The 13,724-nt window shown below is 48.5% G+C and overlaps 1 protein-coding gene across 1 annotated transcript; it reads left to right on the top strand.

Annotated features, from left to right (window-relative positions):
- Nucleotides 1-3,921: 3,921 nt before the first annotated feature.
- LOC309403530 (interferon-induced very large GTPase 1-like) lies at nucleotides 3,922-11,235 on the top strand (the record flags this gene model as incomplete). The annotated part of the gene is made up of 1 exon (XM_081997690.1): nucleotides 3,922-11,235. One exon carries the CDS (start codon nucleotides 3,922-3,924, stop codon nucleotides 11,233-11,235), a length of 7,314 nt encoding a protein of 2,437 aa, XP_081853816.1.
- Nucleotides 11,236-13,724: the final 2,489 nt, after the last annotated feature.

A 13,724-nucleotide genomic window follows, 5' to 3' on the forward strand; every position in this document is an offset into this window, starting at 1 on the left:
TCATCTGCACATGTCCTAATTTCAGTTTTGCTCATTATACTAAGGTGGACTGATATTTGCATCTAAAATCTCCTCCTAGAGGTGTGTTTTTTAGTATTAAAATCACCATAGGTTATGTAGTGGACACCTTGTATTTTTGATCTGTCTCTGGTTTATGTAAAGAAGCTATAACGAGGCATTATCTGCAAGGGTTGACAGAATTTTACTGTCTTCAGATATTGCTCTTAATTACTGTGTCTTGTTTCTGGTTATATGAACCTCTGAGGTCATTCCGTCCTTTAATCTTAGGGGCCTTCCATTTTTGTTATCCTGGTTTCACACCTGTTCATTATATGCTTAGTCAGCCTGAAAGTTTTTACCTGCAAGGTTCTTTTTAACTCCATCCTTCTGACATCAAGGGCAGCAGGTGAATTGTCTCTGCTCGGAGCGTGGGATGGAGGAAGCAGCCTTTGCTCTCCAGCCTCTTTCAGGAAGCTCTGGCGACCTGTGTGTGCTACAAGGGTTGAACTGGGGGGGTAAGAAAGAATCACAGAATCATTAAGGTTGGAAAAGACCTTTAAGATCATCAAGTCCAACCATCAACCCAAAACCCCCATGCCCACTAAACCATGTCCTGAAGTGCCACGTCCACACGTTTTTTCAACACTTCCAGTGACAGTGACTCCACCACCTCCCTGGGCAGCCTGTGCCAGTGCTTGGCCACTCTCTCAGGAAAGAAATTTTTCGCAATATCCAAACTAAACCTCACCTGGCACAACTCGAGGCCATTTCCTCTCATCCTGTCGCTGGTTACTTGGGAGAAGAGACCAACCCCCACCCCACCACAACCCCCTTTCAGGCAGTTGTAGAGAGCGATGAGGGCTCCCCTCAGCCTCCTCTTCTCCAGACTGAACACCCCCAGTTCCCTCAGCCGCTCCTCATCAGACTTGTGCTCCAGACCCCTCCCCAGCTCCGTTGCCCTTCTCTGGACACGCTCCAGCACCTCAACGTCCTTCTCGTCCTGAGGGGCCCAACACTGAACACAGGATTCGAGGTGCGGCCTCACCAGTGCCGAGTCCAGGGGCACGATCCCTGCCCTGCTCCTGCTGGCCACACTAGTGCTGATACAGGCCAGGACGCTGTTGGCCTTCTTGGCCACCTGGGCACACTGTCGGCTCATATTCAGCTGGCTGTTGACCAGCACCCCCAGGTCCTTTTCCACCGGGCAGCTCTCCAGCCGCTCCTCCCCAAGCCTGGAGCGTTGCGTGGGGTTGTTGTAACCCAAGTGCAGGACTTATTGAACCTAAAGGAGGCAGGGGTGTCAGAGCGGGAGCACAGATGTTATCTCCAGATGTGTATCTCGAGCTGGGACTTTTCCGCAGGTCTCCAGGCTCTGCTCTCACAGATCAGCCTGCTCTCCATCCTTCCACATCTTCTCCCCTTGAGAAAGCAGGCGTGAATCCTGCACCCTCCCTTGCTGGTGGCTGCACGGTCGTGGCAGGAGGGCCAGTATTTGAGAGTGCAGCAGGTACTTGGGTCCAGGGGAGGATCCCTATACTGGGGGATCCTTTTTAAATCACAGTCAGATTGAGCTTGGACTTCATGGCCAGGCTTGGTCTTCCTCCCTGTGATGCCGCTATGGTGTACAGGCATTCAGCCCTGTCCTGAGGTGCCTTTTGCTGTGTGCAGAAGAGACTCGGAAAGCAGGAGAACCATACTTTGCAAACTGTCCCTGGGCTACCATACACAATGGGTATGTGGATTTAGGTCCCAGGCGAAACTCTACTCTGGTCACCACCACAGAAAGGCCCTGATGAGTCTTTGCTGGCTGGGCAATCATCACTGGTAGAGAGGGGATGGCCTGCACCACCCCCTGGAATGAATCCTTTGCGTTGATGGGTTGCCATCTCCTAACCGTCTGGTCTTCTCCTTTAGGATTTTGGGCCTTTCGTTGCCGGTGTTTTTCCTCCTGAATTGTTGAGGTGGTCCCCATCTTCTTAACAACCCAACCTTGTCTACCAGGCCTGCTGTGTGATGGTGTCCTGTCTCAGCTGAGCTGGGGACCTTGGCTACCTGTGTCCTCTGGAAAGTCAAGCATCTGACCAAGAGGAGCATCTGCTGTGAGGTGAGATGAATCAGACCCCACATACATTGAGCATATTGCCTAAATCTTCACTACTTTAAAGGAAAAGCTGACACTAAAGTCTCTGAAAGGGTCCAAGAGCCGAGTCACAAACACCTCGGATCAATACCTGTGTTGGTAAGAGCTCTGTGTCCTTGGTGGGACAAGAGCTGAATGCACAGGAAGGTTTTGTGTGCTGAATAAACCTCTTCAACATCCAACTGAATTGAAACAAGTACTAGGTTTGTATGGCAGTATGAAAAAAAAAAAGGTGTATAGGGGAGGTTTAGATTGGATATTAGGAAAAATTTCTTCACCGTGAGAGTGGTCAGGCATTGGAACAGGCTGCCCAGGGAGGTGGTGGAGTCGCCATCTCTGGAAGTGTTCAAAAAACGCGTGGATGTGGCGCTTCAGGACATGGTTTAGGGGACATGGTGGCGCTGGATTAATGGTTGGACTTGATGATCTTGAAGGTCCTTTCCAACCTAGTCATTCTGTGATTCTGTGTCCAGAGAAGGGCAACGAAGCTGGTGAGGGGTCTGGAGCACAAGTCTGACGAGGAGTGGCTGAGGGAACTGGGGTTGTTTAGTCTGGAGAAGAGGAGGCTGAGGAGAGGAGAAGAGGAGACCTCATCGCTCTCCACAACTACCTGAAAGGGGGTTGTGGTGAGGTGGGGATTGGTCTCTTCTCCCAAGTAACCAGTGACAGGACAAGAGGAAATGGCCTCGAGTTGTGCCAGGGGAGGTTTAGGTTGGATATCAGGAGAAATTTCCTTATGGAGAAAGTGGTCAAGCACTGGAACAGGTGGCCCAGGGAGGTGGTGGAAGTATTCAAAAAGCATGTGGATGTGGCACTTCGGGACATGGTTTAGTGGGCATGGTGGTGTTGGGTTGATGGTTGGACATCATGATCTTAGAGGTGTTTTCCAACCTTAATGATTCTGTGATTCTGTGATTCTGTGACTTGTGCATGTTCAGGTTCCTCAGGTGGTCTTGAACCTGATCTTATCTTACAGCGGGAAGGACTTTGCTCCTCCACTCCCCGCCTTGCAGGCTAGCCCCTCCAGAGGTGTGGGCAGAGACACTGCCAGGGAACTCTGAGGCCAAGCAGTCACTGAATATCTCAGCTGTCTCCTCACCCCTTGTTACCAGTCTGCCAGCCTCGCTCATCAGCGGGGGACACTTTCTCTGACCTTCCTTTTCTGGCTGACGTACCTGTAGAAGCTCATCTGATTATTCTTTGCCTCCCTCGCCAAGCTCAGCTCCAGCCGCACCTTGGCCCTCCTGACCCCATCCTGACACAACCAGGCAGCGTCCCTGTACTCATCCCAGGATCCCTGTCCCTGCTTCCCGTGCCTGGGCATTTCCTTCTTGCCCTCTAGTTTGCCCAGCAGGTCTGCACTCAGCCATGCTGGTCTCCTGCCCTCCTTTCCCTATTTCTTACACCTGGGGATCAAGAACTCTTGTGCTCTGTGGAAAGTGTCCTTAAAGATCTGCCAGCTCAGTACGTATGCATTTATGAGTCCTGTTGGGTATATGTGGGCACTGTTGAAGGCAGCACCTTGTCTATGGCAGGTGGTGTGACCAAGCCAGAGTGTGTGTGCGTGTTGTCGTCTCTGGGATACACATGCAGCTTCAGGGTTGAACCTGCAAATAGGAAAGCAGCAGGGACACCCCGGGGTCCTGGGGTGTCCCAGGCTGGGCTCCAGCAGCCAGGTAGGAGGAATCCCTGGGCCTGCAGCTGCTGGAGAGCCCTTTTATAAGAGGCCATGGCCTCTTATAACATACCTTAAAGAAATTCTGTTTTCCTCTTCCGCAGCCATGAGTTCACAGAAGGACATACTAGAGGATGATGAAAAGGCACAACTTGCTAAAAAACTACTGGCAGAAGCATGTGAGAAAGAAGGACTGGATGGTGGATACTGGCTCCCCAAACTGTTGGAGATACTGGGAGTCAAGTCCAGAGAAGCCCTGAAACATCTGCAATATGAAGACTACCTTAAGCTGGAGTGCGAAGTACAGTACCCCTGGGAAAAAAAGGCACTCCGGAAACTCCTGGAGCTAACAGACAACAAAGCATCTTTTGAGGAGCTGCAGAAGGAGCGCTTGGAGATGACAAAGAAGAGACAAGAAGCGGCCAAGCTAGTCCTCAAGGAGCTGAAAGAAATGCACAACAGCCGCAGCCACAGCAAGGATGTTATAAGACAGAAAGAGGAGGCTCTGTGGCAAGCCTTGGAGGTTCCCCAAGAGTACTGGGCACCACCAGAGAAGTCATTGGCGGATGTGCTGGAGAGCATCCAGAAGCAGCTGGAGCAGCAGGAGTTGTCAATGGGGAGGGCTGAGAACATCTCTGACATGGAGGTCCTGAGGCGGGCATCAGGGGGACTGGCCCTGCGGGGCATTTACAGAACCAGCAGCCTGGAAGATGTGCTGGCAAAGCGAGACCAACTCATTAGGGTTCCTGACGGATTCAAGCTTGCCGGTCCAGAGCAAGGGTCTCTGCTTGAGAGGAAGGAGTTCTCCTCCTCTGCAGCAGAAGCAACTTTCACCAAGTCCATGGAGCAGCTGGGATTCAGCATCAGTGTTTCTGCCAAAGCCGGGTTCTGGGGGTTTAATGTTGAAGCTGGTGTAGATTACAGCAGCTCCTTGCAGTCAGAGGATACCCACCAGTCCTGCTCTGAGAGGAGCTACATTTGCACCACCAAGTACCAGTACATCCCTCTGGCCTCCTGTTACTTCCAAAAGCATCAGCTTCAGCTCTCGGGTGCAGCCCTGCGGGAGCTGCAAGACATCGAGCATCTTTTGAGCATCACTGAGAAAGCAGACAGGCCCAACATGCTGAAGAGCAGGTGTGCAAGCTTCTTCAGAAGGTTTGGGTCTCATGTAAACCAGGGTCCCCTCCACTTTGGGGGGATATTCTGGTGGAAGGCATCTACAGAAGGATTCAGAGCTGAGCAGCGGGAAGAGGTGAAGCGACAAGCATCTGAAGCACTGAACTGCTACGTGGGGGCCAGCTACAGCGGCTTCAGTGTCAGCGTGGGAGTGGACGTGGATGTTTCGAAATCCAGCTCACAGGCTTCTTTTCAGGGAAGAGATGGAAGGAGTGCCCACACAGCGGTTCAGCTCTACGTGACCAACACAGGGGGCCCATCAGAGACAGATTCTCTTCCTCAGTGGAAACTGGGGCTTGTAACTAATAACACAACCTGGTGTGTTATCGACCGAGGGTTTCAGCTGATCCCAGTGTGGGATATAATCCTGTTTAATCACAGCAGTGATTTTAAGTCCATCTATCGAATGAGCAGCAGCCTCAGGGCTGCATATGAAGCACTAACAAATCACAGTGTTGGTACCATGTTTGGAGAGGAACTGGTCAGTGCAGTGGAAGAGGCCAAAGCTTTCCTAGAGTGTGTGAAGGCCTGGGAGATGACGGTGGATGAAAGGAAACTGCTCACGCTGATAGAGTTCAAACAGAACCTGAATGAAAAAACAAAAAATCATAGTGTCTGGATCAATGTATGCCTGTCGGACAAAGCACTGCAGGAGTTCCTGGTGAATACCGTTCTGTTTTGCAAGAAGTCACCTCCAGAAAACACCACCTATATCAAGTATCTGTTGAGGTGCCTCTTGGATCCTCATGTCTATTCTGTCAAGGACTTCCCCAGGTCTTCCTTCATTATGCAATGGATCTTCCATACTGAGCACATGCTTCCCAAAACTCCCAATGTTTCTGAGTTTGAAGATCTCACCAAGACACTGCTGCAAATGAAGGACTACATCCAGGAAGTCACCTATGCACCAGAAACCTCTGCATCTGCCATTCATGAGGCAAAGATAAAAGCCACCTTGACTGCAAGCCTAGCTGTTTATTCTTTACTCCAGTTTCTCCAGGAAAGGGCACAGAAAGACATAGAACTGTTGGTGCTCTTAATTACGAGCAGCACGGGATACCAGGTGGAAGGGAGCACTTTTCAGTACCTCCTTGGATGTCCAGAAATTAACTTCATGATAAATGAAATGCAAACGGGACATAAGGAGTATCTGAGTCTGAAGGAGCAAGATGTTTACAGAGCCCAGGCCTTCCTGCTGCTCACGGGTCTAACCATAACATCTGAATATAAGGAGGTGTCCCCTGAGCAGAAGAAGGAGCGTTTAGTTTTCATGGAAGATCGAATGAAGAACTTATGGTCCACAGAGATAAAAACTCTCCTCAAAAAGCACAGTGCATTCAAAGACTGGGAGATGCTGGAAAGTGACTTGCATTCCTTCATCAGTGGGCACTTGGATGACACATGTGACGATCTGAAGAAACGCAATATAATCAAAGACATGGAAGACACTTTTCAAAAGATAGAGCCTTCCAGTCAGTCCAAATCCAAATCAGATGGCAGCGAATCCAAAACAAATCAAGCCATTGCAAACCAAGAGTTCCTCCACTTACTTAAGCGCCTTGGACTAGAAAGTCACTATCCGAGAAAAATGGGAACAGAAGACTTCCACATAATATACAAGACATCTTTACATGACAGCCAGCCCAGCAACGACAATGAACTACCATTTTACTTCTTGCAAAAGCTATTAACTGTGGATTATCGAGTGAGGTACCTGACTTGCAAGAATGAGAGCAACCCAGGACTCACACCAGTACCAAAAATCACAGAGCAAGAGCATGAACCCTCAGATTCCTTTGATGACTTTTTCACTGATTTGGAGGAAGAAGCCCCTGAACCTGCAACCAGTGAGAGTTGTGTGCACCCCATGGACCTCCAGATGGCAATTTTTCATTGCGCTGATGATTTCATGAGACAGTACATTTCCACAAAGCTTGCTTTCTGTCAGTTTGCACTACCTCTCCTGGTACCAAACCCGTGCACTTCACAGATAGAGTTCCCCCTCTGGTCCCTCAGCCAAATCAAAAGGAGCTGGAAAGGGGCTGAGAAGTCGGGAAAGCAGGCCAGAATTAACAATTACAAAAACAAACTAATTTATCAGGCAGAGACACCCATCGTGTCCTTCATACGGATTGGCAGTTCTCCCTCCTCTTCCAAGTCTCAGCTCCTGAATGCTCTGCTGAGCAAACAAAAGCATGACACTTTTTTCCACCGACATTGCAAAGGCAGCACCAAAGACTGTTTGCTGATGAAAGGTGTTGTGGAGATCTCCTGGTACTGCCCCCGGGGTAGTGACGATGACAGCTTTGACTGCTGTGTTGCTTTCTGTAACCTACATGGAGATGCAAGGGATCATGAAGAACAGCTTCAGTTTTTACAGGAGATATCTGCTGTGAATGTGGTGCTCATATCCGAGTCTGATCAGAGTGACAAGAAAGGGATGAAAATTTTACATGACCTGTGGCAGTCGCAAAGGCCTTTGGTTTGTCTTTTCACTGAAAAAGAGAATGTTGCAGCCAGCCGATCTAGCCAAAACATAAGAATAGGTATCAAGAACAGAAACGAAGCAGAATTAATGTGCGAATTGACAAAAACAATCAGGGATCTCCTGGAAGAGTCTAACACACTTTTCAGCCTTGATGCCTGCCAGGACAAAGCTCGCAAGCATGGGTTCTTAGTTGATGAAGATACAGAGGCATGCGTGACAGCCAAAGAAAAGGCAAAGGCACTGGTGAAGCTTCTGAAGAAAGAGAAGTTGTTTGAGATAAAATCTCAGCTACTGCCTCTTCAAGGAAAACTGTGGTACACCTGGTGCAAAAAGGACAAAGAACTCACTCGCTTGCAGGAAAAGAGGAACAAGAGCATAGAGCATCATCGGAGCCAAATTGAATCAGAGAAGTCGGCAATAAGAAGAAAGCAACTAAAGAAAGCATTCCCCCTCAATCAGCTGATGAGATCTGTTCTTGGCTTTCTGCAGTCCCAGCCAGCAGATACCAAGAAATACTTCCTGCAGTGGATGAAGGTCTTTATGGATGACCTGTCCTCCGATCGCCTTGACGAGCTGAAGAGACAATATCACCAGTTATGGTCTCAAATCCTGGCAATAAAGAAAACCAATGAAAAAAACAATCTGAAACCTCTGTTGCTGAGTGAGTTAGATGCCCTGTCCAATGAAATCAATGATTCGTCCATTGGCCTTGAGCATATTTTGAGAGAGGTAGGTCAGATTTATGAAGCTCTGGAATCAATGAACTCAAAGGACAAATGTTTTGTCAAACTACCTGAAATTGCAGCTGATCTGATGGTTTCAGGGTATCCCGTCGAGCTGATGGATGGTGATGCTTCTTACGTTCCATTACGATGGGTTGGAGCAATCTTTGACAGATTAATTGAGAAGTTAGGGGACAAACGAGTGTTTGTTCTTTCAGTGCTTGGCATCCAGAGCACAGGGAAGTCAACCCTGCTGAATGCCATGTTTGGTCTTCAGTTTAATGTCAGTGCAGGGAGATGCACCCGGGGGGCGTTTATGCAGCTAATTAAAATGGACAAGAAGCTGCAACAAGATTTGGACTTTGATTACATGCTAGTTGTTGACACAGAGGGACTTCGTGCTATAGAGATGGCCAATAAACAATCCCTTAATCATGACAACGAGCTGGCTACCTTTGTCATTGGCATTGGCAACATGACTCTGATCAATATCTTTGGAGAAAATCCTTCAGAAATGCAAGATGTCCTTCAGATCGCTGTGCAGGCTTTTCTGAGGATGAAGCAAGTAAATCTTTCCCCAAGCTGCCTGTTTGTACACCAAAATGTGGGAGAAATAACTGCCAAGGAACAGAACATGGAAGGACAAAGACGTCTGCAGGAAAAGCTGGATGAAATGACTGTGACAGCCGCCCAGCAGGAATTCTGTGATGTCTCCTGCTTCAGCGACGTCATCCGCTTTGACGTGAACACCCATATTCATTACTTTGCTCACCTGTGGGAAGGAAACCCCCCAATGGCACCGCCCAATCCCACCTACAGCCAGAATGTCCAGGAATTAAAGAGCAAAATTCTCCAAGCTGCCAAGAAGGAGTCACAGGGCAGCGTTCTGAGGCTCTCAAGCTTGAAAGTTCGTATTAGTGACCTCTGGAATGCTTTGCTGAATGAAAACTTCATTTTCAGCTTCAAGAATTCAGTGGAGATTGCTGCGTACAAGAAACTGGAAACCGCATTTAGTCAGTGGACCTGGCAGCTGAGGAGTCACATCCTAGACTTGCAAATGAAATTGGACAATAAAGTTCGGAACGGGGACTTGCAGAAGATCACCACCGAATACCTTGAAAAACTAGTGCAAGGGACAAGTGATGCCATCATGAAAGACATGGACAAGTATTTCAGTGAAGACAGAGACTGTGAGATACTGGTCCAGTGGAAAGGCAGCACGGAACTGAAGCTAAAAGAACTAAAAGAATCTCTTCTTCTTGAAACTAGAAAGAAGTGTGAGAATCTAATTGAACTAAAGAAGAACCAGTGTAAACTGGATGAAAGGAAGTCAGAATATGAAAACGAGCTCCTGAAAAGGAGTAGGGAGTTGGCTCTGTCTCTAAAAGGCCAGGAACTAAGTGAAAGAGAACTGAGAGACAATTTTATTTCTCTCTGGGCAATCTGGATTGCTGAAGTCTCCTCTGTTGCTCCCCCTCCAGAACAGATTGATATTGATGTGGAAATAGAAGATGTCCTTCTAGAACACATTAAGGAGCCTAATTTACATGAACGAATCAGGACATTTCCCAAACACAGAGTATTTTCTGTTGACCTGGAGAAACATGTTGCTAAGAAAAAACGTTGGGTCATCTGGACTGCGAATTTTGATGATGCTGATGTGAGCAACATGCACCGCATTACAGATAACATCATAGCGTGTGTGAAGGCAAACATTGATAAGAAGGAAAAGGAGAAAAGGGATTACAGTCGAAGTTTTATCCATGAAATACTAAATGAAGTACAGAAAGGTATGAACTCCATCCCTAGCAATGCAAAATACAGTTTTAATAAAGATTACAGAATAGATTTATCTATTTATCTGTGCAGAATGGCAGCAGAAAGGTTTAAAGCCATGCATGTGGCATTCAAAAAAGCAAATGATCCAGCCATCTACCTGGAGAGCAAGAGAGAAGATTTCTTCAAATGTTTCCAGATTTCCTGCCAAGGAGCCACTTGTATCACAACATTTGCTGTTTTCCTGTGTGACAAGATTGCCCCAGCTCTTCACCAGGCAGTCTACGAGAGGACAGCTCTTGCCATAGCTCGAGACATGAAGGGTAAAATCCCAGATTTCAATGGCAATAGATCCTCTCTGGAAGCTTGCATACTGAGATACCTGGCACAAGAAGAAAATTTTAAGAATTTCAAGGAGTACCTTAATTGCCCAGAAGACTTTTTAGAGAGTTACATTGAGACACGTGTTGAGACGTACTGTTTAGATAAGAACAGGAGGCTGGAGAAATTTTTAGATGACTCCCTTACTTACTACTATGAAAGCATACAGTCAGCTGTTTTCACATCAACCAACATTGTCAAAGACAGAAAAGACAGAGATGACAAAATCTCTCTTTGGCTGGATGAATTTTGCAGCACGCTTGGAGAGGTGCTAAGCTTGCCCAGAAGGGACCTGAAGGGAATTGAGCATCAGGAGATAACAGATATAGAGTTCCTGAATAATGCCATGGCAGAAGCACTGGCTCCCCTGAAAGACCATCTCAGGGAAGAGTTTGCCAGTGCTGATATGAGCTCATTTGAAAGGCAACCTCACACAATCCTGGCTGAGCAGTTTGCAGGGTGCTGGGAGCAGTGTCCCTTTTGTGGGGCTGTTTGCACAAACACCATGCCGAATCATGATGGAGATCATCAGCTTGTCTTCCATCGTCCCCAAGTTTTGAAAGGATACAGGTGGCATAAAACAGACAATCTGGTCATTGATATTTGTTCTAGTAGTGTTGCAAGTGACTGCTTATTCAGGATTGGTGAAGACATGTGGATCCCCTACAAGAGATACCGGGCTGCAGGACCTCCTTATTCCACTTGGAACATTCCTTCTGATCCATCCATGCAAGCATACTGGAAATGGTTTGTGTCTCATTTCAGGACAGAGCTAGAAAAACAGTACAATGGGAAATTTCATGGCAAAGGAGAAATCCCTGCTTCATGGCAGCAAATTACAAAGCAGAAAGCACTTGAAGAACTGGAGAAGCTTTAGGCCACATCGATATGAAGGAAAAACCGCAACTGCTTTGCATTTTAGAACATAGTAGGAATCTATCCACAAAATACTATTATAATGACTATGACCTCAAGCCACATGAAGAAAACGATACCTAATTGCTCACAAAGTTGGGTGAAATAAGGTGTGCTGCTCCTGCCATTGATCAGAAATTCCCTTGCTTCATGATAAAGTCAGAATCCTTTTCCCTTCTTGCCATAAATATTTACATCTGCTGTGTCTTAGCGCAAAAAAGAAAAATTGCAGCGAGCAGTCCTATGGCCAAGATTAAGACCAAGTGCCAGATGAAGAACAAAGGCAGCATTAGAAAGTACCAATTTTATCAGCTGCTATGAGAAAGTGACACTGGCAAAAAAAGTTTTCCTTCAGCAAGTACCTGTCACGCTTAAAGAAAGGGCTGCGGGATCTGAGAGCAGCTCAACACTGACTGCAAGCTGTGCCGTTTTGCTTTTCAGGATTATCATTTCCTTATCAATTGTATCTTTGCAGCTTCCTCAGCAGCCATCGGCAGTGTGTGACATTAGCGTTTGTGCTGTCAAGGCAGGCTGGTGGCAATGGAGCCACGGTCTGGAGAACATGTAACCAGCTGGGACTGCACCAGTGAGGTGGTTGGCAGTTTTTGTTGCGCAGTTCCTGCAGTCCTGCTGGAAACCCAACAAGCTTTCCTGGAGTGTTGGCCAAAGTGGTGATTGTAGCCTTTGCTAATAAACTAATCGAGTTGGACTGGCCTGGCCTCTGTACCCTTTATTTTCAGGTGAGCCACAGTTGTGTGCGACTTCAGCATTTGTGCTGTGAAGACAGGCAGGTGGCAACTGGGCGATGGTCTGTGTAAGGGTGTGTGGAAGGAGAGCATCTGCTCCTTTCAAGGTGTCTGTTCAAGGACCTTCTTCAATGTCTCAAAGGGATAATAAGAAGGGGAGGAAGCCATAAGCCAGAACATCCAGTTAAACAAATCTGACCGACAAATGATAAGGATTGGTCATTTGTCTGATGGACAAATGATAAACCAAGCCTGGTCAGTCACAATAATTGATGAGTAAAAGGGTGAGAAGGTTTGTTCCAGTGAGGTTATCTATCAAGGAGCTGGCCAGTTGGGAAGCTAAGGGAAAGAAGGGGAACCAAACCCAAAATACGCCAAGACACAGACCTGACAAAACAGATACGGAGAAAATGACGGGAAACAAACCTCACCAGCGTGAGTGTGTGCGGCAAGGACTAAGTGGATTTACTGGTGAGACCTGCGTGTGTGTGAATGGATTTGGGGCCAGCTACTGGAGTCAGACTGAGGGGTTGGATGCCCCTGGCCCCTCGTGTTAGCTATTGCAGTGAGTGGGATCCCAGTGCAGCTACTGGAGCAAGTGGGGGTCCTTCAACTCCAGCCACTGGGGTGGGAATGGTGTGTGTCCTGAAAACGAACTGCCTGGAGGGACTGGTGTCAATGAGGTGAGTGAAGGGCCGAGCAGCAGCAGCTGGAGCAGGACCATGGGTCACAGCCCACGTGCCTGGTGCCGGCTGCTGGGCAGGCAGCAAATGTCTGTATCCCCAAACCGGGTGCGCGCGGGGCGCACGTGTGAACTTGCCAGCAAACGTCAAGCTGGACTAGCCGGCGAGTAGGGTGGCCTTGGGTCCGGGCCGGGGTACCAGGCGGATGGAGGGTCCGTGCCGGCACTCTGGCCTTGCCATGTGCCTGAAGCACCCTTTCAGGGCTTTTTTCTCCCACGTGTACTGTGCGCTGCTTGGAAGCCATAGGTAATCTTCATCTTTCAGATGTCTCAAGGCCCGTGTGCCAGTAACTCCCAGCTCCTTCTCCGGTACAGGGAGCCAGCACTCTACACGGAGGCCCGCGCCTTTCAGTGTCTCTGCCAGTCCGCCCTGGCACGCGTCTCCCCCAGAGGGATCGTCTGGCGTGTCCTGCCTTGCAGACATTGCTGCGGGAAGGAATGCAAACATGCCTTCAATTGACACAGGGATGCAGTAGCTCTCTGGGTCTGCAAGGTTTGGAACTAAGGTTCTCAGTGACACTGACTTGCTGAAAAGAAGTTGTTAGGGAAGGCAAAAGACCTGATGATGGTGGGAATTGAATGTAAAGCTGACCAGGAACTGTCTGGTGGGGGTCTGTCTGATGCATGTGGTGGGAAAGATTGGGGCTGGAGAAGGCAGGTGAGGGGGCTGGGGCTGGGGCAACAGGCTGGGAGGAGGCCGGGATGGTACTGGAAGTGGAGATGGGGAGAGCTGAATGTACCAACTTTGCTTTCACTTTCTCTTCTCCTCTGCTTTATCTTCTTCTCCCCCTCCTTGCTCTATCTTTCCCGTCCCTCCTCCCTGTGTGTACCCCCACCATTCCCCCTTCCCCATGGAAACACATAGCCCTTGTCCCACCTGTCCCTGGAGCCAGTGGGACACGGATGGGCTCCCCATGGGGCCCAGAGGTTACTCTCACCCCAGCCTGGCCCTGCGTGCTCCTG

This window comes from Phaethon aethereus (assembly GCF_964289735.1).
Source record: "Phaethon aethereus genome assembly, chromosome: 3".
Lineage (NCBI taxonomy): Eukaryota > Metazoa > Chordata > Aves > Phaethontiformes > Phaethontidae > Phaethon > Phaethon aethereus.